The 27,501-nt window shown below is 38.7% G+C and overlaps 2 protein-coding genes across 4 annotated transcripts in view; one reads left to right on the forward strand and one right to left on the reverse strand.

The window, feature by feature from the left end:
* Positions 1-6,115: 6,115 nt before the first annotated feature.
* On the reverse strand, positions 6,116-15,313 carry TFB2M (transcription factor B2, mitochondrial). The gene is made up of 8 exons (XM_068676391.1): positions 14,968-15,313; positions 14,371-14,459; positions 13,312-13,465; positions 12,765-12,913; positions 11,279-11,368; positions 10,147-10,209; positions 9,257-9,408; positions 6,116-7,811 (listed from the first exon to the last, which is right to left on the reverse strand). The coding sequence occupies exons 1-8, from the start codon at positions 15,269-15,271 to the stop codon at positions 7,625-7,627; spliced, it is 1,188 nt and encodes a 395-aa protein (XP_068532492.1). The 5' UTR covers positions 15,272-15,313; the 3' UTR covers positions 6,116-7,624.
* A 97-nt stretch (positions 15,314-15,410) lies between these two features.
* The window catches only part of CNST (consortin, connexin sorting protein), a 53,331-nt gene continuing 41,240 nt past the window's right edge, over positions 15,411-27,501 (forward strand). Inside the window, exons 1-2 of one of the 3 annotated variants that reach the window (XM_068676381.1) lie at positions 15,411-15,564; positions 16,663-16,765. Coding sequence is in view for 1 of the 3 variants with exons in the window: in XM_068676380.1 (XP_068532481.1) it covers positions 21,502-21,580 (79 nt within the window). In the remaining 2 variants the exon portion in view is untranslated. Of the gene's footprint in view, positions 15,565-16,662; positions 16,766-21,486; positions 21,581-26,884; positions 26,908-27,501 lie in introns of those variants that run through there. The other 2 variants (XM_068676380.1, XM_068676382.1) reach the window with 2 other exon arrangements.

Consider the following 27,501-nt stretch of genomic DNA (forward strand, 5'->3'; position numbering starts at 1 on the left):
CTACAACAGGGTAGTCACAGGTAGCAATGCACATATCCAAAACACTGCTGCTGGGAAGAACCAAGGTAGATTCTCACAGGGAAAAAAAAAAAAAAAAAGATTCCCACGGAAAAATGTATCCATTTAGACATTCACTTAAACGCTGCAGTTTTGTACTTTGTTACCAAAAGAACTGACAACAAACTGGTTGACAGTCACACATTACTACACTTAAGTATGCCAAGCAAACTTGTTACAAGTGTTTGATTACAGTGATACTGCAAGATACTTGAGAATTATTCTCAAATATCATTGAAATATCAAACTACTACCTCTGCACTTGGCTTGTATGCTTTACTCCTTCACCTATTTAGTTTTCTCTGTTTTCTTGTATATGCTATGTTATAGACTGTCTAAGCAGGCATTACCCATACAAACAAAAACAGTAATAGGGTTGGGTATTTCAACATCTATTTCGGTATCTACAATTCTGGATATCTACATCCATAGTTTACACGGATGTCTGCCTACACAGGGCCATTCAATGCAATTTGAGCAATGGCGAAAAGTTCAACATCCAGCTCAGATGTTTAACGAGCATAATGATACTGTGGCTTTATATTCCACTAAATGGTCATCTAGCACTTGACTACACTTAGTTGAATTAATTCTCATTATTTATTATGTGTTCTTTTACGTGACCAAGTCATCCACTGGTCAGACTTCCCAAAAGCTATTTGAAATGCATGACACATTCTGCACAGATGCAGCTGTCCAGACACGTAGTAGAGGCACTTTTGTGGGAAATACCACTTAATTGTGGCTGATGCTGCTGAATTAGTCACACTTCCTTACTGTCTGCAGATGAGACATTGTAGTAGAAGCCTAGTTTTTCCATCTCAAGACAACACATTTCACAAAATGAATTTACAGAAATAATTGCAGTAATGAAGTGACTCAGACAGCTAATCAAATTCTGAACTTTATTCATTTACACGCAATGCCCATTCCAACCAGCAAGACACAAAACTGGATTTTCTGTGATCAAGATTTTGCTCAAAATGCCCAATATTAAGTTATAAATTAGTACAGAATCTATACCACTAAAGGTATGGAGAAGGTATCAGAGTAGTTGAAAGCCTGTAAGCACAGACAGATCTTTTATGAACACAGGAACCTTTTGAAGATGTCTCTGTAACCTTGTTGAGCTAGTTAAAATTTTATGCTAAATGTAAAATTAAAAATAAAAAAAAAAAAAACTCATTGCAGAAACATTTTAAGCACAAATTCCTAATAAATTCCACTCACACGAAGGCAGATTGTACCTGTTGATTCTTTACAATGAGCTTCACAAAAAGCTTTCTACTTCTTCAAATCTTTCCTGCACATTCACTTCCTTCAGATGGCAGAACAAGACTCTGAAGCTCATGTCAACATAATTCCTTAGCCAAAAGACAAGAGTTGTAATTGTACTTTATATGAATAAATAAATAAATAAATAAATAAATAAAAAGATCCCCTGGCATAATTACAAGACATATATATATATAAAAATAAAATCTCACATCTTTACAGAGAGGAATGAGTCAAACAGTTCTTAAAATTGTTTTCTCCTGCAGAAAATTTCTGACAAGAAACATTTAATTTTATTATTACAGACTTCTAAAAACCCTGCATATTTAGTGTTGCATGCCTTCGTTTCCCACTTTTCTTTAAAAACTGATTTTTCTAATTTAATCAGTTCTGGTACAAATGGGTAAATATTCCTGAGTCCATTCATATATCACTTGCTGGAGACCTGCATAAAATCAAACAAAATCACTGCCAAGTCCAAACTGGCTGATGGCTCCTCTTACCTTCAGAGTGTGATTTTGTAGCAGAGAAATAAAAGTCTTTCTATGTGTCTACCACATGGCAGCTGAAACCAGGGGAACACCCTGGTTTGCCATTGCTGTAAAAATAAGACCCAAGAAACAGAGACCAAGATAATAGCAGTTCTGTAGAAACGCATCAGGAGCAGCCATCCTGGTAAGGTAACTTACAACACATTCAAATTTATGATTCATCCCAAACTCTGCACAACAATTTTTATGTAAACAGGTAGTGCTGAAGCTCTGTTTGGTAGTTGATCACAGTGATAAAACACATCAGGTGTTAAAGCCTTGCTTACTTTATGAGTAATTGGCTGTTCCATTCGCTGTACCTTAGGTACTCCTCATTTCGCTCGGGTTTCCTGTGCTTGCTGTGTCTTGTGATCTATCAGCTGGGGACACGGAGTGTCTATTTTTAGCAGTGACCTGTAGAACAGCATACACAAGGAAAGACGCAAGAGCTATTGAGCAAGGCTCTAACATGAATGAATAAACATCTCCCTCTGACTGGCTATCCTTGCTGGAAAAGTCTCTTGTTATTTCCATTCCCTCCGTTTTTACAGAAGAAAGGTACAGCTTTGCTAATTAAAGGCTTGCAAAGCTTAAATGGAGTTTTCAATCCACAGACCCATAGATTGTGTTTAGTCTGCCAGAACTAATTCAGCAAGTTCCTCAGGAAGCCTCAGTTTCTTCCTATCACACGCACGCTTTTTAAACTACATTACAAAATCTGCTTCTGGAATTTTATGTTGATATTTCTATCAACATTGTCATTATTACCAGCAAGGCTAAGCTGTAATTATTAAAATGCCCAATGCTGCACAAGCCTGGTAAGCAGTAATAGGCACATTCTGCCATAACAACCCCTTATCACATCACCTAGTGTGTTTATCAGTACAGGGTCACAAACCTTGTGATCCTCTTCTGGATCAAAAGTGAGCTACTAACCATAAAACCCAACTCAACTGATCTGATTCCAAAGGGCAAAGTTTCTCAATAACTGGGCATAAGGACTAAGTTTCTTTCTGTTTGTATCTGTGCTTGCTAAGATTTTCATATAGTTAAGAAGCAAAGCTTTTGGCAATTACTATCAAAGTCATGCAATTTTCTTTTATGGGTAAATGGATGGCACAAACGATGAGGGCCATCAGAAGACTCATCACATCTGAAGTTACTGTTGATATACAAACTGGTGTATTGGTGCTTTACTATGGCACATGGAAAAAACAAAAAAAAAAAAAACAAAACAAAAAAACTTTTCTTGGCAGCTCCTCCAGGAACCAGTATCTAAAGAATTGAGGCAATACTTAAACAATCCAACAATCCCACTTGGTAGATGTGGCTCATATTTTAGAAGTTCCAGGAATTAAATCAGTAAACAAAAAAAAAAAAAAAAAAAAAAAAACATAGCCTGGAAACAATTGAAAGGAATGTGCTATACCAGGGATCTTCTCTTAAGAACGCTGCATGTATGTTGCAACCTTTAACGTAAAGATGACAAATTCAAAGACAGCAAAACAAAGAAAGAAATTTCCCCAAGAAGCTTGCAATCAACCAATGTAATTTTTATATTCATGTCCTTTATATCTGATATAAAGTGTCATAACACAAAACTATTTAAAATACAATAGAATTGTGAAACAGTTTCAAGTGTTGGGGTGAATTTCAAAATATGTTTTATTGCTTACTGCATCTCAAAGCAATGCACTTTCAGAAATGGGAAACTTTGCTATCCCACCATGATAGGAAAGCAGTTCCTGTAAACCCTGCTGTATCAAAGTGTGAAGATCTCTTCTGAGGTCTTAAGTGAAAGGTTGACTGAATTTCCTCCTACAGTTTTGTTTTCTGTTTGTATAGCATTTTGGATGATAATCAAAATGTAAATATTAACCTACATTTGTATACTGTTTTTCTATTTTCAGATCCTACCTTTGCATTGACATGAAGCAAAAATAACTGGAGATATTTTGAGTCAATTTTCCATGAATGTATTGAGAAACATGGCAAATGTGCTGTTTTGTACAGTATATCTATATCTATATATATATATACCCATAGTTTTCTTCTGGATCTGACCATAAAATGCCTGCATCATTGAACAACAGGAGCGTTTTAAAATAAAAGCCAGAAACACCACAAAATCACTCTTTAGAATTTCATTTCTATACAATGAACTTTGAGAGCACTGATAATATCAATTACAGAGAAAGGCTGTGTATTTTCTTGTTTCTTCAAATCGATGTAGCAGGCCAGGCATTTTAGAAAACAGGCTCTGAAAAAGCATCCTACTTTTTTACTCATCAGCATATTTACCTTTTACTTAGTAATCATAACACTGACACAATAAAAACTGGATTGGCAAGCCATGGTAATTTACTGTTTGCAAATAAACTGTATCCAAAACGAAGAAGGAAATATCATTTTAAAAGTCCAGCAAATTAGAATTACTAAGACTGAAATTTTAAGGCACCGACTGATGATTACTGATGACTCCTTAAAAAAACACTGCTGATCTGTAATAAGAAGTATATAGGTTTATGATTTTAACGCTCACTGTTTTCCTGTCATTCTGAGTTATATGGTAATACATCTGAAATCTATCAAATTGCCTTCTGAAAATCTCCCACCTGGTGACTGAAATCAGAAATCTGGAACTTAGGGTATTGCAAAGATGACAAACATTCTTGTTCCTTAAGCTTCTAGAATTATTAAATTATGCAGTCTATAACACAGAGGGTGTTAAACGCATGTATTGTGGAATACAGATCTAGACAGAGTTCTACACTGGTGTCAGGGAAGCCCTTTTTTTTTCCAAAGCACCACTAAGGTATTTTAAAGTAGAACACAATGTCCAAAACCCTCACAACTAGCAGTCATTTACAACTACGTACACAAGACTTAGTAGTGGCTCTTATTTTCCTTTTATTTTTATAAACATTTTTTAGACACTTAATTTGATAACTGGATAATAAATTACATACTTCAAACTCTGGTGAAACAAATTTCAGTGCAAATTTCAAATGCAAACTGAATTAATCTGCAAATCGAACAACTACGTCAGACTTCCTCAGGTCATTCCTGACAGAACCTCCAACACCATCTTTTTCCTTCATTCCACCACCACACCTTATAAAAACTACTGGAGTACTGAAGGGGATTGTGAAATTAGGACACTGCTTTTTGGTGGAACACTGTTATGCACTAAGAAAAAAACAGCTCAGAGTTTATCCCTATCATAATTTTCCTAGTACCATACCTAGTAGCTGGTATGGTACTGCGTTTAGGATTTAGGATGAGAATTTAGTTGATACCATGCTGATGTTTTAATTATTGCAGAGCAGTTCTTACACTAAGCCAAGGACATTTCAGCTTCTCACACTGTCCTGCCAGCAGGCAGGCTGGGCTTGCAGCAGGAGCTGGGAAGGGACAGAACAGGACAGCTGACCCAAACTGGTCAAAGGGGTATTCCATACCATTATGGGGTCATGCTGAGCAATTATACGGGGTGGCTAGCTGGGGTGGGTTGGACCATATGCCAGGAACAGGTTGGGCATTGGTCAGCAGGTGGTGAGCAACTGCATTGTGCATCATTTGTTTTGTGCACGCTATTATTACTAGTACTATTACCATAATTATTTTCCTTTCTTTTCTGTCCTGATAAACTGTCTTTATCTCAAACCACAACCTTTCACTTTTTTTCCTATTCTCTTCCCCATCCCACTGAGGAGGGGCAAGGGTGAGCAAACAGCTGTGTGGTGGCTAGCTGGCTGGATTAAACCACATCTTGATATAAATAAGTAGTTTGAACTTTTAAGAGAATACAACAATGAAAGTGCAGAAATCTTACAAAGTCCATAGTGAAAATATCACTTGTAAACTGTGGAACAGTCAGGGAGGAACATGTAAACATGCTGCTTACACTTAAGACTTAATGGCAAAGTTCCTGTTAGCATTCCATCTCCTCATTTCAAGTCCCCAGTTACACAATATTCCATACATTTACAGACTCCTACTGCTACCTTAGCCTACTGTTACCTTAGAAGTCTCTGCGTTGGCTCAGTAAATGCTATTGGCCAACAACATAAAAAAATAAATCCTAGTGAGCAATTTTCCTTTTTTAAGTTAATGTTCAAAATGTTACTAGCAATGCAGTTAAGGAAGATTATGGGATCATCTCATATTTCATGCACTGAATAGTTTCCCTGATATATTGGTATGTGATAACTTGCTGCAGTAAGATGAAGTTATTTTATTCAAGAAAGAAAAAAAAAAAAAAAAAAGAATTAGAATTCAAAGTTGCCTGGCCTGATTTTTTTTTTTTTAAGTGTAGATAAGATAGTTACCATCCACTGGAATTGAAGAGAAGGAATTGCTTCTGTTAATGCAAGTTTGCCATTCACAGTTAATTTACAATGCAAGTTTCCTAAGCTACTAACATATCTGAACAGAAAAAAAGCCCCAAATCTTCAAGATCCGCACCAGAAGAGCAATGCTGCTCTGAAGCAGAATGCAAATTAAATCTCAGCCTTTCCAGTAATTTCACCGTAATACCATGAAAAAGACAGTTTAAACACACAGCTAACAGCGCAGTGGTGGCTAACAATGAACTGAGGCTGCTTCAAGTCAATTTTTCTTCTGCAGCAGGAACTGCAGGAGGAATACAGAGATGAATGTTTGTCACATATATACACCTCCAAATGTGCTTAAGAAATAATATCCTCCGACTGCATCGTTTCAGTTGCCAATGTTTTCCAAATCCTGAAGAGAGCATCCTGAAAAAGTATTTTATTCACTCGGCCTCCCAGGGGAGACAATGTAAGAAACACAGCCAGTAGTAGAACTTGCCAACAGTATCAGACAACAACAGAATAGTTTCATGTTAAGTCAACAAGGGGAATGAGAAACAGGTTGGAGTATGGAGGACTATGACTGAAAAGACAATTTTAATAGCATATCTCTTTAAAATAAGGTTTTATATACACATCATACACATTAAACAATTTTATGTTGCAAGGGTTACAGGTAAGATGATTCTTTTTCACAGCTGTTTATAAAAACACTGAATGTTCTGGTGACTTGAGTTTCAGACCTAAAATAAGATAAAGCTCATCCGTATATAGGTGTTTACATATGGTAAACTACAACAGAACACCCAGTGTTTTGTCACTTAAAATTTTCAAAAGAAAAAATTGATTTTTTTCCCCCAACCACAGATATAACAGTCTATTTAAACAAAATATTCAGTTGATGTTTTATTATACTGTCATTACCTTGCCTTTCATAAGCCCACCACTCTTTATTTATTAATATCTTAGCCTGCAAGGTTTATAGATCAGATGATAAAACAGATTCAGTGGTTGTACAGACCTGTGTATTTTGGGAATCTGAAAGAACTTTGAAAGCACTGAGCACTAAAATACAAACCACGCAAATTGTTATTTGGTCTGTTATTTCTTCAAACATTGTAGATATACAGCAATGGAGTAAGAAGTTCAGTTTAGGTGGCACATCCAAAAGCAGCAGGTCACTATCATGCTCCTGGGGAAGACGCAGATTTTATCCAGTCGGGATACGATTGTAACCAAGTAACTCCTACACTGTAAATCCCACAGCTCCATGCTGTATGGAAGAGCTCTAGTTTCTTGCCAAGTTTACTTTCCTGTTTGGACCGGAAGTCATCTCCCTAACAATACTTCGATTTTATTTAAATCATTTCTTATCACAGTAATCTTCCAGAAGCAAAGATGATCTTCTAAAAGACAGCAGCTTTCAATTTATAAGTTTATGTTTCTTATACTTTCCAAGACCTCATCATGGAACCAGCTTTCAGTAAACACACTAGAGTTTTGCAAAGCCTCAAAAAGACGCTTGTAGTCTTCTGGGTATAAATTACCTGTTACAACATCTGTTGGAATTTCTAGTGCTTTCAGTAATTGGCCACTATTGTCCAAGCTCCATGAACTGAAACAAACAAACAAACAAATTATAATGGAGCATTTCTCCCTGTGAAGAAACAGTATCTGAAGGTCAATTTCATCCTTTCACAGCTTCCACAAGTTAACAACTTCTCCCTATGACACAAGTTATTTTCAATCATACTACAAACAGAAAAACTTCTACTAAGAAGCCATGCAAATACCCAATAATACCCCCAGCACACACGCAGAGGATATCAAACCACATAACCCACCCCATTAGAGGGTTAGCTCCCTCGGTCCCCTCCTCCAGCTGCACAACAATAGACATTCCTGTCCTAGACAATAGACAAACCCCTATCCCAGCTGTCAGCAACCGACATTACTGCATAAAAGGGGGTTGCTCTTCAGTTCCTGGGGAATTAAAGCCAAGGTCATCTTCAGGAGGATGGCTGAGTACAGCATGAGGTAGCGTGGTTTAAACCTCACAGGTATTTTCTTCTATATATAAACAGATCTATAAACTGTCTCCACATTCACATCACTGCTATGAAAACTGGGCCTTTTATAAATGTGCATATACATTAACTATTTCCCAGACAAGAAAAGGGGATATAAATATACAAAAGATGCACATTAGAAGCCTTCAAGGTTAGCTCCACTTCCTGGCTGAAAGATCAAGTGGAGACTAGATAAACCACTGAGCTTTAAGAAAGAAATCCATTAAGGCTCTCTGCACAGGATTTTTTTTGTGTGTGTCCCATCCCCTTACATCCCCCCACCTCCTCCCTGGAAATTAGCATCCATTAACCCCTACCAATAAATGAGAAATATGTTAATTATTTTCATCAACAACTTGAAGTCAATACTTCAGAGAATACAAACACTTCACATTTATGGGAACAGAAATCTAGTGATCGTACTGCCAAGTGAGTAGCTCCAATGTCATATCAAAGGGAATAAATAATTAAAGAGAGCTGCATAATTGGTAAATAAGTCCAAAGTCTAATTTTTGAATGCAGTAACAGAAAGCCATGTGAGGACATCCCCACTCAACCTTCAATAACCTTCAGCTATTTTCATTAGCACTGCTTTGATGTTTCTTATAATCCAAAACTCTTCTGCAGCGTTTTAATTTTTATACCTGCAAAGACTCGGTGACTTTATTGTTATGTCTAAACTGAGTAAAAATTTCTTGCAGGTACACAAGCTCACCTCCATTAGGTGTGCAGTGAATGTCTGTAATTCCAAAGTCTACGTACTTGCCTACCTTCCTGCCAAACCTCAAGTTTTTATCCTGTATGGATAAAGTCCAGGTACCCAAAACATTGTACTTGGGCTGAAAAAATGAAGTGTTCTTTTCTACACATAGGTAATTCAAAAAGATGCTGAATTTCATCTAAAATAAATACTGCTCTGAGAAAGTATTTCAGCATTTTCCCTTTATTTCTTTAGGAAACATATAAAAACTTGAAACACTTCCATACTTACTTTAATCTATCAGTAAGTCTAGATTTGCGTTTAGCAAGACACTGCTTCACCATGAAAATGAAGGTAGCTGAATTTGTGGGCTTCAAGCCTTCTGAAAATAGATCTCGCTGGGGAGTCAGTCGTACCAAACATAAATGGTCATTTGGCAGCCACTGCAAGAAAAACAAAATAAGTCATTGAAAATTAGTCATTTTTAAGACACTGCCTGTCTTTTTCTAAGAGAAAGCATTTCAACTGGGCCAGCAGTAACACTTCTTAGAGTTTTAGAAGGTAAAAAGATAATGACATTGAAAGCGGAAGCTATCAAATTTTGTTCTGTAACTAAGATAGCTTTACCTTTTTTCTTTTTTATTTTTTTAAACAGGAAACGAAATAGGAAATCAAGCAGATACACTATGACATAATTTTAATTTTTTAAGATTGTGTTTTCTTAGTTGAAATAGACAATACAGGCTTTGAGATCCAGACTTCCAGCACTTAACTAGCACACAGAATGTACATTGGACATGTGAACAACCACTTTGATCAAAACCAGCAGCATACTGACTATGTTATTAATCATGGTAACAGCTTTTGTATTCAAGCTGGTAGATGTGACCCTGACATTAAATTTAAATAAGATTTTACCTGTTCACATGTCCTCATGATATTTATTTACTGTATTTTTTTCCTCATCATATAGACACTAGTTTATCTCAGTTTTTAAGATTGGAGCAATCCTTCACCCTCTTCATCTTCTACATGCTGCCCATGAGTTTTAATTGGAACACTTAAAAAAAAATGCACTATTCACAGCCAAAAGATACATGTGTGAACACTGTTATAAAGTTATTTTTAATCTTTAATTAAAGGGGCTTAGCTGCATCTCTGAAAGAAGAAAATGATCTTACCATGCTCTTTGAAACTGCCAGTCCCTTGTTTTTCAAATTAGTTACAAAGGATGACCAGGGCTCCTATGAGAAGAAGCGAACATTACAGAAATGAAGTGCTTTGTTAGAATTTAGAAAAACATTTACCATCAATCCTATCAAATTCAAAGCATACTCCATTCTAAACTTTGTTTTAAAACCATGTAAATACATTAGTAATATATATGTATATATAAGTTCAAGTAACATACACAAAAAGGCAAGACGGAAAATGCTATTTAGCCATGCTCCTGACAAAGTATCTGAGTAGCACTGCTAAAACTATAATCAAATAGCTTTTGAATATATTACCATGCATAACTGGGACTGCTCATTGGTTTCAAATTGAAAATTTGAACCAAAGCTAAAAACTGAAAAGAAACACCTGACCATAAGATCTGCTGTACTGAGTCTGAATAGAAGTCTCACCAGCCCAACAACTTGACTCCAAGAAGCAGCTACAAGCAGATGCAAGGCAGGCAGTGTATGACCAGGCCATGCCTATATAATTGTTCCTTGAGCATCATCGTATTCTTCAACCTCATCATATTTAGAAATGTCCTCTCTATACCTCATGTTACAAGCCATTTGGAGGACAACAGATAATGAAACTTACGATTTTAGATCAGCATAGCATTTAAACTATGAAAGAAGCTCCTAGAAAAAATAGGGCACAAACAAACAAAATCTTAAAAGAGTAAAGCGAGTGGAAGCTAATGAACAACTTCAAAAAACTTTTTAAAACGTAGCGCATTTGACAAGATAAGATGATTCTTGACTAGCATGAGAAGCAGGCTTGCTTTGCAAGTAGAAGCACTAAAACTGAAAAAGTATTTCTACTGAAAATTGCTCAGGAAGGTGAAAGCACACATGATGCCAAAACACAGAGGACATAAAGAGCAGACTCTGACAGATTGGAAGAGCAGCCTAAATCTCACACAACACCTAGCAAGACAGAAAAGACTTGTCCATATCCAGAAGTTTTCAGTAGTGCTCTACTAATTTCAACATCAAATTACCTTCCAATTTGATTACAATAGCAAAACCAGTACAAACCCTTTTGTATATGCACATTTATAGCATGAGACCGTGTCATTTGGTACAACAAACTTACCATATGCAGTAGCTGAATTTCACATCCTACTTGGCAAAGCACAGAAAGTGCTTGATAAGCCCTCGATTCCCCAGGCTTTGCTGTTAATACCTAACAAAATGTCAAAGCAGAAACATCTTTGTTGAAAAAAACAAAAAAAACAAAAAAAACAAGACTGCTTCTTTATCTAAGAAAATCCTTATAAACTTAACTATGAATTTCTTACCACCTGTTAAGTCTGAAATTCCAAGACTAAGTTACATTACACCCCCAGTTTCTGTCATTTTAGTACGCTTATTAGAAAATGCAATTAGAAGACGTTATGGCAATCTAAGTATTGTTTTGCAGCGATTATTTGGATAACTGAGTAGGAATCTTCAGCTTACACTTTCAGGCCCCTTTTAAGGCAGAGAAAAGTTTCACACAATAGAGAAAGATTGATCACATTTTGTTTTAAAACTGTAATGTGGGTAGAGTTCATAGCCTAAGTTCTTCCCCACTGATAAGAGAATATTCCCATTAAGACACACAGAGTAAGCCAACCATCTCCCTGAACATTCAGCACCTTGCAGTCATCCTCCTGATGTTACAGTATTACACATTAGACAACTCAGTGAAACAAAACAAAACAAAAAGAAACCCCCGTACACAGTTATGTGCAAACAGAGCAAAGAAGTCACAAAATGAAGATTTAACTTATCATAGATTTAGGAATTAACAGTGCCCACTGAAAAACAGTCCCAATTACTTTTACTTTGGTACACAATACTCATTTAAGAGGATTCACAATAAACACAGAAACGTTAATTAAAAATTACACTAAAATGACTATGCTGCCCTCTCTTTGTTCAAACGTCTAGCCAGTAAAAATGTAACAAGCAGATACATAGGTATCCAGCCTATCATTTTGCAAGAGAACATACATAGACTTTAATTTTTTCCAGTAGGGTGACAGAACACAGCTTGTGTTGGCACACCTGGAAGTCTTTCCTTACCTTGAGTAACTCAAGGTTAGTACCTTTACAAATCTCAGTTTCAAAAAAAAAAAAAAAGAAAAAAGTAGCCTTGAACTAAAAGTACAATTCTAAAAGTTTGAGACAGCACAAATTAGGAGCACATAGTCCAGAAAGCTGTTCTGTCCCTCAGCATACAGAACTTTAATAAAAAGGCGTATAATTTACTCATATTTTGTCTCAATATTTTTTTCCAGAACTGCATGCAAAGTTTGCTCAAGTGGACAAGTGCATAAAATCGAGCATGCAATTTAGTAACTGAATACTCTTTAAGAGAACTTGTCAATTCCCTCTTCACTGACCTGCAGTTAGGAACTGATTTTGTTGCAAAAGCATGTTACAGCATTTAAGCACATCAGAAGTTGTAAGATTTTAAAATTCTGTCCAGAAAAAAAAAAATCACTAGCAAAAAGACTAACTATGCAATGTAACTGTTTGGGTGAACTGTGAAGCACTACTTATTCTCTACTACCTTCAAGATCTCTTGCACATACCTTGTACTCTTTTTCACTTATAAAGATGTTGAGCTCTACTCTTCCATATCTGAATATGGAACTGCATTCATACAGGATAAAAAGCAGCCTCCAAAGTGTGTTCCTTTCCTTTTTTTGTGGCAAGATTCCAAAAATTTTCACAGGTACATCTGTTTCAATAGTGTGCAAAAGTAACTTTAAAATTTTGCAATATGTACTGGAAAATCTCATTAATGCTAACGTGTAGTTTACAAACAAATAAGAAAAAAAGTCAGCTCATTTTATTCAAGAATGAATAAAATTCAAGCTTTATTCAAAGCTAAGCCTTGTTTGCATTAGACTAAGCCTTTATTACAATAAGCAAATAGCTGAGATTTCATATTGCCATTTTTTGGAGCTATTACGGATCTACCTAAATAAAGCTGAAATTTAGGAAATGATCAAATGATACCCATGAATGCAATACATGTATTAAGATAGAGCATACACCTCAAGACCCAAAGATTTTTCCAAACCGCCCATGCAGCCTTCAAATGTGTTTATAACATGTGCAATCTCATACACATACCTGCTCTCCAAGGAACTGCTGCTACACCCATGGCTTCAAAAAGCTTGTCAGAACACACAGCAGGCGGTTTCACTGTTCCAGTGACCAAAGGATCCAGTCTGAAGAAGTCACCATAAATCACCTTTAATTGTCCATCCAGGCTGTTCTCTAAGGACTGAACCAAATTAAGTTTCAGTTGAAGAATGCAGTAAACTGCCTTACAAAACACTCAACCAAGACATGAAGTTGTTCAAGCACTAGAAAAAGACAGACTTCAGAGTTGGGTCTTATAACTGACAGGAAAAATAACTTCCTTTATTATGCAAGGCGTTTCTGTGCTGCTCGGCTGGAGCTTTAAACCCCTCCCCATACTAGTAGTATGTTCTGCAGTGTTTTGAAAAAAATAAAAAAAATACATATTAAACTGAGCAAACCACTACATTTAGTAATTTCCAGCTGAAATTCTTCATATACACAGCGAATGAGAGACTTAGGCACAAAACATGCCTTTTATGCACATTTTTAAAGAGGTTAGAGTCTTAAGCTCCTAATCTCTGCTTTACTGTAACACCTGCCTTCTGTGCAACTTCTAAGGCTCTGTCTGACCACCTCTGAAAGCACACAGTGTTAAGGTGAACACAAGAGTTAACACCTGTTGGTCTTCATATTGCCAGCCAGCCACAAGACAATAGATTAACTAATACCGTGAGACAATAAGAATAACCAAGAGGATCTTTACAGGTTTTTGGAAGCTACACGTGGACATCCTGCCTAAACATACACAATTACAATGACTCTGCTTAATACTAGCCTCAAAAATTTATATATGAAACTATGAACTTGAATTTGCACATACTCAAGATGTCAAATTAATTGGTTATAAAATAGTCAGGCTGCTGCTGACTGTTCAGTGTAAAACCAAACAATACTTACTATTATTAAGCATTATTTCAGATGTTGTAAGTAACAATGACTGGCTAATTCCTTTTTGATCCCACAGTTACTATGTATTTTGTAATTAATGTCTCATTTTCCTCTTAATTAAAATTTTAGAAACATGCTACCAAACCAAAAGCGTACCTGTAAGTTTGGAAGGAAAGCTGGGTGACTTTCTAGAGCTACCACTCTAACACCTGCATTGAGTAGAGTCCGGGTCAAGATTCCAGGCCCTGTAAAGAGGAGGGGGGAGGGGGGGAAATACGCATTTTTAAAACCAATTTCCCTTGAGTGATTTTTCCAGCACAACAGTTGGGGTATAGCACTTTCAAAAAGGAGGTAACTCATGTCGCTTGTTTCAAAATAACAGTTTGAAAACAAATTTGCACAGTGTCCCTTAGATTACTGAGTGAGTTGCAGTAAGCACAGTGTTACAGTTTGATGCAGAGGGCCATTAGTTGTATCTCAAATACCTTCCCCGCTTTTTCTGCTGCCAAATGAAGCAGCCTTTGGAACCTTACCCACATTACCCCTACAGGTAGCACACCCTCCACGGAGCGTGGCACACAAGCATTAAGCAATTACGAGCGGCAGCCGTCTGAAGGGCCCGCACCCCTATGCCTGCCGTTAGCGGCAGCGACCAAGCCCGCCTCCAAACCCCAGGCCCCTCACCGCGGGCGGCCCCGCCGTCCCCGCAAGGTCACGGCGCGGCGGGGCGGGGCGGGCCGGGAGCCGACTCACCGGGGCCGCACTCCAGCACGACGGGCTGGGGGCCGCGCGCAGCCCCGAGGCAGCGCTGCACGGTGCGGGCCAGCCGCGGGCAGGCGATGAAGCGGCGGAGCGGCCCTCCCGCCCGCCGGGCCTCCTGCACCAGCCGCTCCGCCTCCGCCGCCTCCGGCACCCGCAGCCCGGGGCTCGGCCACCGCCCCGCGACGCCCCGGCCCGGCGGCGGCGGCGGCGGCACCGGCCGCGGGCAGCCCAGCAGCGGCCGCAGCCCCGCCGCCAGGAGCCGGCCGCAGCCCGGCGGGGCCCGCGCCGGCCGCATGGCGCCGCGCCGCTGCCCAGCGCCGGCCGCGCCGGCTCCTTAGCAACGGGCGGCGTCACTTCCGCCTCGGCACGGCGCCTCTCGAGCGCTCTTCCGCCCTGGCGGCGGCGGGGCTGGAGCTCTCTATGGTGCCCTCTCTATGGTGCCAGCCCCGCAGCGGCGCCCGGCGCACCGAGACCCCCCCCCCCCCACCCCGGTACCGCCGCGTCCCCGCGCCGTGCCCGCGCCATGCCCGCCTCTCCCCGCGCCTCCCCGCTGCCCTCCGCGGGTGTCTGAGCCGCGACGGAGCCCAGGTGAGTGCCGGGGCTCGCTCCCGGCGGCAGGAGCAGGAGCAGGAGGCGCCCTCCCGCTGCTCCCCCGCCGGCACCGGGCGCTGCCCCTGCCCCTGCCCCGGTACCGCCGCGGCGCCCCCATAGCGGGGCTGGCCGGGAGCCGGGAGCCGGGCTCCCCCTCGCTGCCGGGTGGGCAGGGCGCTGGGGTAGAGCTCGGTCCGGTTTTAAGCCGGACTTCGCGTTTTTCATAGCTCTTTTTTTATTTTTTTTCCTCCTCCTCTCGCTAATTAGGCTGCTAATTCGGTAATTTGTAGGTCTTTGGGCACATCAAAAGGAGCTCGGTTTTCCTAGGCGAAGCGTTGGGCAATGCCCTATTTCAGCATCCCGTGCTGAAGTCCGTGCTGTGGCCACAGACATCTTAGGCACGGTCACTCTGTCACCGCCTTGTGTTCCATAAACTGTAAGGATAAGCAAAGGATTTTGGAAAATGTTGCTCTAAGAAGAGGTCTTGTTGCGCTCTACAGCTGCCTGAAAGGAGCTTGCAGTGAGGAGGGGGTCGGTCCCTTTTATCTCAAGTGATGAGCCACAAGGAAAGGGTCTCAAGTTGTGCCAGGGGAGCTTTAGGTTGGATATCAGGAAGAATGTCTTCGCCAAAAAGGTGGCCAAGCATCAGAACAAGCTGCCCAGTGAGGTGGTGGAGTGGCCATCTCTGGAGGTATTTAAGAGAGGAGTGGATGTGGTGCTTAGGGACATGGCTTGGTGACAGAACTTGGTAGTGTTGGGTGAGGGCTGGGCTTGATGATCCTGAAGGTCTTCCCCAGCCTGGATGATTCTGTGATTCTCAGCTCTCAGGATTTTAGGGTCATCGCTGCATGGGCTATTCAGAGTAACTGAGATTATTCTCCAGAACGCTTGCTAGGTAAGACCCAGAGCTATGCCCTGACACTCTTCATACACTAGAAATGACGTGTGTTTTTTATTTGCATTTTCATATTATATTATTTTTAACTTCAGCATAGGACGTACCTACATTGAACTTTAGATCTATATAGATCTATCTATCTATAGGATACATTTATGCTTCTCTAATTTATTTATTTTTCTTTCCCCCTAATGAAGGAGCCTGCCCTATATTCATATACTGAATTTTGCACACGTAAGGGACTACCTGACTACCTCTTTCTGACCTGGTTGTTATCCGTGTTGAAACCTTAGGAAAATGGTAAGTTTTGTATGTTTTTCATTTAGAAATTACAATGCAGAAAATTGTTTAATCCAGTAATGTATATCCCAGGGACGTTTGAACAGTCAACTTGGGGCTATTTATAAGCTAACAACTGATCACATGGCATATATTTTTTAATCCGGCTATTATCACAAACAAATATTTGAACTTACAGTCTTACCTTGTATAGGCATGTCTTTGCAATTTAAGTTCCTTGTTGGGTGCTCTGAAGTTGTTTCCTTCTAATTACAGTTTTTTGAAACAGAGAAGGAATCAGAAGGATTCCAGCCTGTGCTTAAACCGAAAGAGCTCATTGCTTGTATGGGTTAAGAAGATGAATAAAGGGATGCTTTTCTTCTCAACAGTTCTAAATATCTTTTGCGTTTACTTTCGTTTTGTTCCGTGTAAAGCTTATTTTTTAAATTAATTTTGAAGAGTTAGTCTTGTAGTATTACCCACTTAGTAACAGGAAATTTTAACAAGCATTTCTGAAGGGGAAAGTTGTCATAGTATGTATATCTTGATCTCCATTTTTCAAACTGTACGCCCATACTTCATTTTCTGTACAAATTCAGTAGAATTTCTGTCTTGCACATAAACGAAAGGTATGTGAATAGAAATTTTCAAGATCTTAATTTTTCTTGTCTTGGTAGTGATACTTGTCATTAGATGCTCCTCTTTGGCTTAGAATACAGATTAAGTTTGCTAGCATTGTTTTAGAAACTCTTTATCTTTCTGTTTTATTCACCATATCATATTTGCATTTCCAATTGCATCATTGGAAAATTTGATCTTAGAATCTATTGTCAATGTTGATTGTTCCTTACTTAAATTATGCATATATTGAAAAGCTCACCTGTTACCAAACAGTGCCTCTGGTGCTAATTTTAAAGAAAGGCCTGCAATAGAACTGATGTTCAGAAAATAAGGTGGAAGAATCCCTTAAATATGTTCTCTTCAGTAGTATGAAAAGGAAGTAACTTGCTGTATGGTTGAATTGACAGAAACCGTTCTGTGCCTTGCTGAGATGCAGAATGTCACAGAGTCACTGTTTGCACTTGAGTTTTATTCAGTGTGTTTCATTAATCTTGTTGTAATACTGTGACCAAGGAGAAGAGCAATAAGAGATTTCCTCAAAAGCTCTGTAAGTGTTTACACTCAGAAGGTGGCAAAATATGATCAAAAGTTTGGAAGTAGTCCCGTAGGAAGATTTTTTTTTTTTTTAAATCATTGAGTAGCCTCATTGTTTTGTCCTATTCCCCTGTTACACTGTCCCTCTGTTGCAAGCCCATATAAGCACACAATAGAAGTCCCAAGGGCTAAAGTAGCTTTTAATCCTGTGCCACAATCTGATTTGAGATGCAGAGTAGTTACAATCCTGTGGTTGTATCAGAAATCTTCCTGCTAAATGAAAATCATTCCTTATAATGAGGTCAGTAAATTGCATTTAGACCCATTGTGCTCTATAAACCTTGATTTTATGTGTAATCTGTTGATGGTGAAAAACAGGTAGGCTCTTGGATTCAGGGGATTTGTTCTTGTTTTTTTTTTTTGTTTTTTTTTTTGGTGTTTGGCTAAACTATTAGTAGTAAGGAAAGCAGGAGTCCAAGGTTCCTTGGAAGCCTGCCTGCTCCATATGACAGTGTAGCTTCCAGCCTAGTATTAGCAACGCTTAAAACCTTATTAATTGGAAATTATTGTCTTTTAAAAATGCCCTAGATCAAATGTGCAGATCACTGGAGAGCGCCAGTTAGGTGAAGCTATTAAGTGCTGTGTTCTTTGAGGTCATTTCTGAGCACTAGGTGTATGCTCATGTATGTGACCATAAGCTTATTTGAAAAAACTTTGTTAAGCCACTCTTCCTTTGCATTCTTTTCTGCTGTAATAACATTCTATTTAATACTAAACTGTTTTCATACCAGGTGCAGTTTGACTTTCCAGCCTGTCAAACAGCGCAGCAAAGTTCACAGCTAACAACAGAGCCATTCAGCACAAAAATAAACGTTTAAAATGAGCTGATGGCTTGAATTCTGGCCCTGCAGATGTTAATAGCAGTGTCCCCATCTTATTTTGCCTTATAATGAACACTAAGCAGCAATATTTTTTAACATTTTCAGAGGAGAAGCAAGGGTTCTGTGGTGTGAAGACTGTTGCATAAGCTGTGTATTGTAAAGCGTTTTGGCAGGGGTACAACCTTCTCACTCTGTGCTATATCTGTCTGTGTATACAGCGAAACTCAGTCCCTAGGGCTATCAATCTGGCATCTTTCAGCAGCAGTAAAAGTACTGCAAATATTTTTTTGTGCGCATGCAAAAAAGTGCTATTAAAACCTTTGTAGACAGCAGTAAAACATTCCAATAAGCGCGTCTTCTGTTTACTTCTCTCAGAATTCCTCTTCATTGAATTTTGATACATACACATCGGCACATTCTGCACACTCTCAGATTCACTCACCCCTGTTTGTGTGTGTATGTTTTCATAAGTCTATTTTGAATACTCTGGCAATGCAGTCTTGCTCAAGGGTTTTTCATGTTAACATCTTTTTCATTCTTTTTCTAAACTTATTTATCTTCTTATTGTTTAACTGTGATGTCTTTGAAAATACATTGCTGACTTACAAGGGGAGTGTAGAGGATGAATGGTGTTATTGTCAAGTATTTCTGTATACAAACTTTGGTGGGTTACACGTTTGATTTTGTTAGGAATAGAGTTGCCTAGGAACATGAAGTTTTTTTCTGTGGTTGTTCCAATAAGCTGTGCCCTCTCTCCAAACTGGATGGCTAATGTGTAACCTTGCAATCTGAGTTTTAACACTGCTTTTCTCTGTCTGTGGATTAGGTTTTATGGTTTGTTTGTGTGTGTGTGTGTTTTTTGTTGTTTGTGTGTTTTTGTTTTTTTTTTTTTTAAATATTATACTACTGGGCAAATTGAGATTAATTCAAAATAACTTTGGGATTTTAAATAAGTAAATGAATAATCTGGATATTTATCTTTGCAATATCACCATCTGTTAGGAAGATTTTTAGGCTCACGGCTCACTTGAGGAATATGTCATTGAAACAATGTTGAAATTGGTAATATACGTTTTGGGGGTTCTGTCCTACTGACTGAAACACAGAATTTTAGAATCATACTCTCGCAGTCTTGAAATAAGATTATGGTGGTCTATCATTTTAGACCAACATTAATAAGTAAGGGCATCACATTTCTGGTGTTTGTTTGTTAATTGTGTTTTAGTCACTTACATCAAAATAAACGTATTGGAGGACACCTGTCCTGCAACTTACAAGTTTGTAAGTTGTTCAGTAATATTTTGCCATCTTTTTTCATTTGTGTATTTAAAAAAGAAAGTGACATTCACATTGCAAAGCTTACACATTTGATCCCAGCAAGATTTTATTACTGCTGGTGTATAAAATTACCCTTACTCCACTGTTGTGGCGGTTGCTAAGTTTCATATCTGGATTTCTGTTTTCTCAAGAGTGACTATTAAAAATCTTTTAGTGCTGAAACGTGACATCATTAGTACAAGGATGAAATAGCAATCGCACAATGCCTCTTTCAGTTGTAACTCTCTTCCTGACATGGTACCATATAAACTATCTGGGTTTGGTTTTTAAATGAAATGAGTTTTTGTCTTCTTACAGTACTGACGCTATGTTTTATTAATATTTGTGTCATTTGTGACTTTCTAATGGAAATACATGTGTGTTTTTTAATGGAAACTGCTACTTAAAACAGTCTTGATAACTAGTATTTTCTGAAAAAGTGATTTAAAACAAATTTCTGACTGTTGACATATTGATGTATTACAAACTTGCATCCAAATTCTAATAGAAAAGCTGAAAGCTGAGTGTTTCAGAAAACCTCTCCAAGATCTCCAAAAGCATGTGCAAATTATTAGAGATGGCTCTTATAGCCAGCATCTATTTACACAATTAGAGCTGAATTGAGTTAACTTAATAACTTCCCCTTGGAGAGGGGAGGACCCAAGATGCCATCAAGGCTAAATTCACCACTGAGCTAGGTGGTTGCAGCTTCGTTAATTTCAATCAAGTTACACCAGCAAGTGATTTTGGGGGTTATGATTTGTTTAACATATGCTACAAGTTAATACATGATCAAGTTCTTGTGTGCATTTAAGGGAAAGAAATTTGAGTGTTAAATGTGTGTTTTGTATCTCTTTACCATACTTATGCCCTTTACTAAAAGATCTACTTTACAATCTTTTTAAATGTATTAATCTTTGCTATACCCCTGTGAAATAAATCAGTAATTTCCAGTTCAGAAATGCATTAAAGAGAATGTAGGAGCGGGAGTGTGACCAGCTCATGTGAGAGGTTCAGAGCAAAGAAAGGGTTTGATCTCACTCGCTCCTATCTGACGCTGAACTATGCAGCAGCTGAACCATCCTTCCTCCCTCAAACAGAAAACAGACTGATGCAACAGTTTGTTAGAGCTGCTGGGTGCTCTTAGCTTCTAATGACGAGAGCTATTGAAGCTCTTACAATTAGCTCTGATCTTAATTAGCCTTCAGTTGGGCCTGCAGGTTTGATAACAAAGAAGCCACAAGCATGTAACACTTGCAGACGAGACTTGTTTCACAGATTTTATGGACAAGTTTTCCATTCTGGCCTTGATGTGATTTAGGACCTAATTAAATATTTTAACCATGCCAGTTATCTTCATGTTGGTCAGGGCTATAAAACTTGCTCATTCCTCAGGTGAAAATTATGGAATTTAACTTCAGCATGAAATTCAACTCACAGAAAGTCTTGAACACTCTTGCTTCCCGAGATGGGCAATTTTTAGGTAATAACCCAGTTCTTCTTGCACCTCTATTTTGAAGGACTGTGTTCTGTCATTTCTGCCTTTTTTGTGCATGTTTAAAGTTGTTACCTGAGATAGTGGGACAGTTTAGATCTTTGTGTGATTTTTATTTTTTTTTTTGGCTGCCTTTTTTGAGGTGATAGGGTGTAGCAGCTTTCTTAGGTCCTGGTAAAGCAAAGATTTAGATAAGAGTAAGTTGAGTTAGTCAGTTTTCAGTTAGGTTGTGCTCTTGTTTTTGTTTTAAACAAGAAAAAAGTACCCATCCTAGGAAGATCTTAGGATAACTCTTAGTTGGCCTTTTGCTAGGTAACCAAAACTTCTTGTTCAGAACTGTTTGATAGAAAATGCTGGTTGGTGATTGTTAGGCAGGTATGTGTGAAGCTCTCTGTGTTTGCTTCTTTTTTGGCTAGTACTGTATTTGTAACGAGTTTTACTCAGATGAGAAAGATGCACAAACTCGTCTAATGGGAAGTTCCAATTTTTTTAAGCTTGGTAATCAAACTTGTGCACATATTCGGACGAGTAACAGCAATCTGGGAGTTGTTCAACTAGAAGGAAAATACAAAAATGAAAAAAGGCAAATTACTTCTGCTCTTAAGGTTTCAAAGGACATTCCTTTATCCTAAGGCAGGAGCAGTTACATATAGGTTACTTCTGACCAGTGTTTTACCAGGTGCTGCAGTGATGAGGGTTCTCCATCCTCCTACCACAGACTGTTCCCTGCCTTACATCCCCTACCTGAGATATGTTTGGGTATTTTGCTGCAGAGAAGCTAAAAAATTAACCCATCAAATGATGAGGTCCCATTTTATTCTCATACCATTCAATGTACACAAGCGTGAGGTTTGTCCTAGCTTGGAACCTGAAAGTTTTCAGAGACCTACAAGGCTGATCACTGCATTTTGAGTGCTGAACGAGAGCTTGTTTGTATGAAATTTTCATCTAAACTGTCGTATGTTCTAATAACAGATATTATTTGTTCCCAGACAAACCTCTTGTGTTTGGCTGGTGTCTGAACCATGTTTTTATAGTAATGGTAAATGTGGAAGAGTAGATTATGCCTGGCAGCGTATGTTTATCATTGTTTACGAAAGCTGTGAATAAGCGGAATGATTGGGGAGCTTCGCAGTTGAAAATAGCATGTGGAACTTCCTCTCAAAACCTCACCATTCCTGCTGTTTATAAATGTAAGAGATCGTCATGCTGCTAAATGCCACTGTCACTTGAGAAATACCACTTCAGTGTCGGAAAGTGCCAAATCACCAAGCTGTTCATGCTCAGATGTTTTGTAAATTCAGTGTAATTAGATAAACCACTCCTGCTTCTGTATCTCTTGGAGGTACCAGACTTAACATGTCTGAAGAGAGAGACCTCCTGAACCACATGTCTGACGTGGAAGCAGAAAACATGTAGGAAGATTTTTTTTTTTTTTTCGTCTAGTACATTATTTCAAAGCAGGACACTGGGCAAACTGAACAGGCAGAAGGACGTTAATGAGATTCTCTCGTAGTGAGGCTGTCCAGTAATGGGATTGTACATAAGGCTGCCTTGTGAAGCGATAAACTGCTACCGAGTCCGTGCTCACAGCATGGCAGGTTTTTTCTGCAGGGGCGTCAGGCTGGGAAACAGAAGTATGTCCGGATTTGTTCCCCTCCTTTAGGACAGCAGGATTCTTACCATTATGTGTTGCACATAAAACAAGTGCAGAGCAGGATTCTGCTAGCTAGAAGTAGTCTGGCTTTATGAGACAATTACAGCTGAATGAAATGCCTACCCTCGTTGTCTGCTGTCTCTTTCCATCTGCAGCAAATCGTGTGATGGTCAAGTACATTTCCAGCATCTGATACTTCCCCTGTTATTCTTGGCTGTGATAAAATGAGGACACTCTGAAGCCATCTGGTGATAATATTCCACATTTCTTCAGGGATGTCTTGGGTTCCAGATCAATGGAAAAAGCCAGCAGTTGTAGAGAAATTGCTCTTGCACTTTCTCAAAAGAACTAGTTGCTCTGTTGTCTAGAGTTTTTCCATCATTGCACCTTCATTTTGGAAGTAAATGTAATTGTTCGTTAAATAAGATCAATGATCTTTCTCGTATGCAGAAATTAAGTTGCAATAATAACAATTTGCAGTGCACATTTTCATTTTGAAAGGCCGTTATAGTTTTCACATTGCTTTGTATTTATTTATAAATATGAAACGAGATACTAATATTTAAATGTTCTATAATGTATCTTCACTCTGGCTATCAGAAAGATCATCAGATTTGTTTTTTCTTCAAAGAAATATGCATGTAAGGTTTTGTCATTCTTCAAATTATCCAGTTTCAGCTCTTTTCCTTTTTTCTTTTTCTATCTAGCAACAAAAGCCACAACTCCCTAATATGTGTATAATATGTATTGTTTAAAAAAATCCTGTTTCCTCTTAACAGTATCAGCGCTTTTTTTTTCTAGGATTAGTTGTCATAGATGATGTTTATATTAAAAATACTAAATATATATAAAAGGGACAAAAGTCACACAACATTAAAAAACAAACAAACAAACAAAAAAAAAAAAAAAAAAAAGTTCCCTTAATCCTAGGTGCTATCTACTTTTTACCAGTCTTTAAAATTAAAAGTTGCTAAATTTCTTCTTTAAAAAGATGGCAATTCCACATCTCTTGACAGCTGGCTTGTTCGTTTGGCAACCTTTTCTAGGCTGAGCAACTGTTACCACATGCAGCACTGTTCCTTCCCCTCTACAACTCTTAACCTTTCTAGGTTCTTGTTTGCATACAGTGTGTGTGTGTATTGTCCACAAAAGAAAAATACACATCTGTAATTGATTAGTGTCTGGTAGGGTGCAATGAATCCTCCTGTGCCTTTAACACCTGTTACATTATCTCAGGAATATCTGTGAGATATTTGAGATCAGTAAATGAAGTACTATGCAATGTATTCAGTAAGCATTCACAAAAACCATTAGCTTTTCAGGATGGAGGAGCTGAATTTCTATATGAGGCTCTTTTTTTTTTCTTTTTTTTTTTTTCTTTTTTTTCATTAATTCCCTTTTCAAATTTTGGCTGTGCCAGGTCAGGAAAGATCCTGGTTAAAGATCCTGGTTCTTTCTTTTTTTCAGTGTTCAATCCCAACGGCTTTGTTTAAGGTAACGTTTCCTTAGTAAGGACTGATGGAAGAAAATGACTGTATGCACATACGAAAACAAGCAACTAAACAAGTTGTTGAAATTATATGAACTACATGAAAGAGAACACTGAAGAGCATGGACTTTTTAAAATTGATACTGATTTACTTCAAGTAGAAGCGAGTGTCAGGGTATTTCTGTAACATACGTGCTGTCCGTATTCAAACAAACCCAACTAATTTTTTCAGTTCAGACTTACTTTTAGCCACTTGGCAAGTATTTTCCATCCTATTTTTATTTGTACTATAATCACCATGATTTTATATGCCAGTTGGATTAATCTGTGTGGCAATTGAAACTGAAGCACTTCCATTCATCATCTCGTTTTAATTCAGGTCTGCACAATTCTGCTCAGTGTTGGCTTTTATGTCAATTTTGGACAAATAACGAAAGGAGGAAGGATGTGCCTGGAAAGAAGCAAACGTGGTTTTTTTTCTTCGTATGTTTTTGCATACAATTCATTTCAATGGCAAAAGAGTAAATAGAATAACTGCATGAGAGTGGTGTTTTAAATATAGCTCAAATCACTAGTGGGCTTAATTCCAGTTTTGTTTATAAATATGTGTTTCTAGTTGTGTTTTGTAGGCAGAGCTCAAGTTCATTCTCACTGGATTTAGCTGTGCTTCTGTGACTTCCTGGTGTCTTGGCAGCGTCAAAAGGATTAACCGCAATATTGAAAACATGGAGGGGAGGGGGGCAGCAGGGAGGGAAAATCCTGTTAAAATATCAAGAGCAAGACTATTCTAAATTCTTTGAACTAGCTCTTTTGGGATTTTCATCCTCTGAGTCACAAGGGTTGTAGAAAGGAGTAGATTTAAAGGCTACTTTTGTTTGGAGAAATACTGAATTTCAGACTGTAAGCCAGGAAAAGTTTATCAGGATGAGCTGCAAAGGCTCTCCAGCCTCTCAGCTAGAGAGAGACTATCATTATAGCCACATATATTGTGTTGAAAGGAAATGACTTAATATTTTCTATCAAAAAGTTAGCTTCCTCTATATAAAATGTCACTTGTCAAAAGCATCTTTTCCTCATTTTGCACAATCTAATAGGAAACATCTTGTTCAGATACATTCAGTTCTCTGTTTTCCATGTGTTAGCTCTTGGAAGGATAAGCTGTTGTCTACTGATAGGAGCAAAAGAGCAGTGGTAGGACATCCTGGTTTTTAATTATTGCTGTAAAAGCTAATTCCTCATTGGCTTTGGGCAATTTGCTTTATCCTGTTTTATCTGAGGTCCCATTTAATCCTTGAGCTGGGAAGGGCAGCAATAGTTAGTATTTCATCTGCTGGGATGAGTAAGAAGTAAACCTTTAACGTGGTATTTGGGATTTTTTTTCAACAATTTAGAACAGTTACCATCTATAAATTGTTATTATTGTATTGATGTCTGTAAAGAATATGTTCTAGTTCTGATTCTTGCTGTCTGTCGTCCTGTTAACTTTTTTCATTTCATGTTTAACTCTCCTTGAAGGCAAGGAGCTGGAATAAGGAGCATCCTTCTAATGAACAGATAGGTTCTGCAGAACCATCTCCTCTTGAGATCCCTTATTTGTCTTATGCTCAAGGAAAGCCATTTCTCTTGTTTGGTTGCCAGAGGAAGACACAATTTACGTCTTTCCCACTTTGTACAATTCATTAGTCTTCTAGATTGAGTGTTTTTTTTTTTTTTTTTTAAGGTGCATGTATGCTAAAGGGCAGGCAGTACTTCTTAGCTGGACTGGTATGGCTGGAAATGGCTAACAAGTCCTTTGGGTAGCAAGCAGAAACTGCGTTGTCCTGAGTTTGCTTCTGCATTGCCCAGCTGGCTATGGCTCATCATCTCCATGTGCTTACCGGGAACTCCTAAAACATCCTGCTTGGAGACCCCCGGGCACCTGGCACACCGTCACCGTAACTCTCCCTTTCCAGTTTCCTTTACAGAGCACGCGCGGGTTGCAGTGGTATCTGAGGGCAGGGGAAGCTGCCGGTGTCTCGCCACTCCTGTAGAACCAGTAGAGCAGTGCTCGGTGGAGTGACCCAGGAACACCCGAGTGGAGAAGTAAACTCGTGCTGCTAAGGGGCAGACTATCCAAGTGATGTTTGTGCACTTCCTGGCACCTGTTAGCTTGGCAAAATTGATGTTGCGGTAAGGATAGTGCTTTATAAATAAACTTTTCAGGAATAGTAGCAGAAATAATTTTAGGACAAGTATAAAGGGCAGTCATGGAGAGTGACTACAGCCTGTGAGCCCTCTCTGAAGCAGTGATGAAAGAGAGGTGGACAATTAGGAAGAGTTAATGCTAGAATCTCTGCTGGCTGTATGCCCAACAACTAGCCAGCATAGATGGCTAACAGCAGTTGCAGTAGCCGGAGTGCATGTGGGCACGGGTAGCGTCTCTGCTGGCCTCTCCACCTCTGCAGTCTTGTGCCCTTCCCTTTTGTTCCCTGCAAAGCCTAAAAATGGACAAAAGTTGAAGAAAACTTTAGAATTGACACCTTCTTTCCATTTCCTTAGATCAGCTCTGCATACACATTTGGCTTCAGAACAGCGTCTGAGTGAGTCGTTGGTGAAAGGAACATAAGAGTCATACCTCTTTTCCCCCTCAGAATTAGTGAATTTGATTTTCAATATGAGCATTTTAATTAACAATTATTGTATGCCTTGTACAAAAAGCAGATACAGGAGCTTTCGCTTCGTGATGTGGCCTTTATCTTAATAATGATCCCACCGTTCACAGCC

This window comes from Anas acuta, chromosome 3 (genome assembly GCF_963932015.1).
Source record: "Anas acuta chromosome 3, bAnaAcu1.1, whole genome shotgun sequence".
NCBI classification, from domain to species: Eukaryota; Metazoa; Chordata; class Aves; order Anseriformes; family Anatidae; genus Anas; species Anas acuta.

Bases quoted from the DNA above. Each gene is read 5' to 3' on its own strand.
- TFB2M (XM_068676391.1), bottom strand. From the start codon at position 15,271: ATGCGGCCGGCGCGGGCCCCGCCGGGCTGCGGCCGGCTCCTGGCGGCG. The intron at 13,466-14,370 runs GTACGCTTTTGG...AATTTGGTTCAG, and splicing joins CTTTCCTTCCAAACTTACAG to TCCTTAGAGAACAGCCTGGA. The intron at 11,369-12,764 runs GTATGTGCAAGA...ACATTTTGTTAG, and splicing joins TAAGTGAAAAAGAGTACAAG to GTATTAACAGCAAAGCCTGG.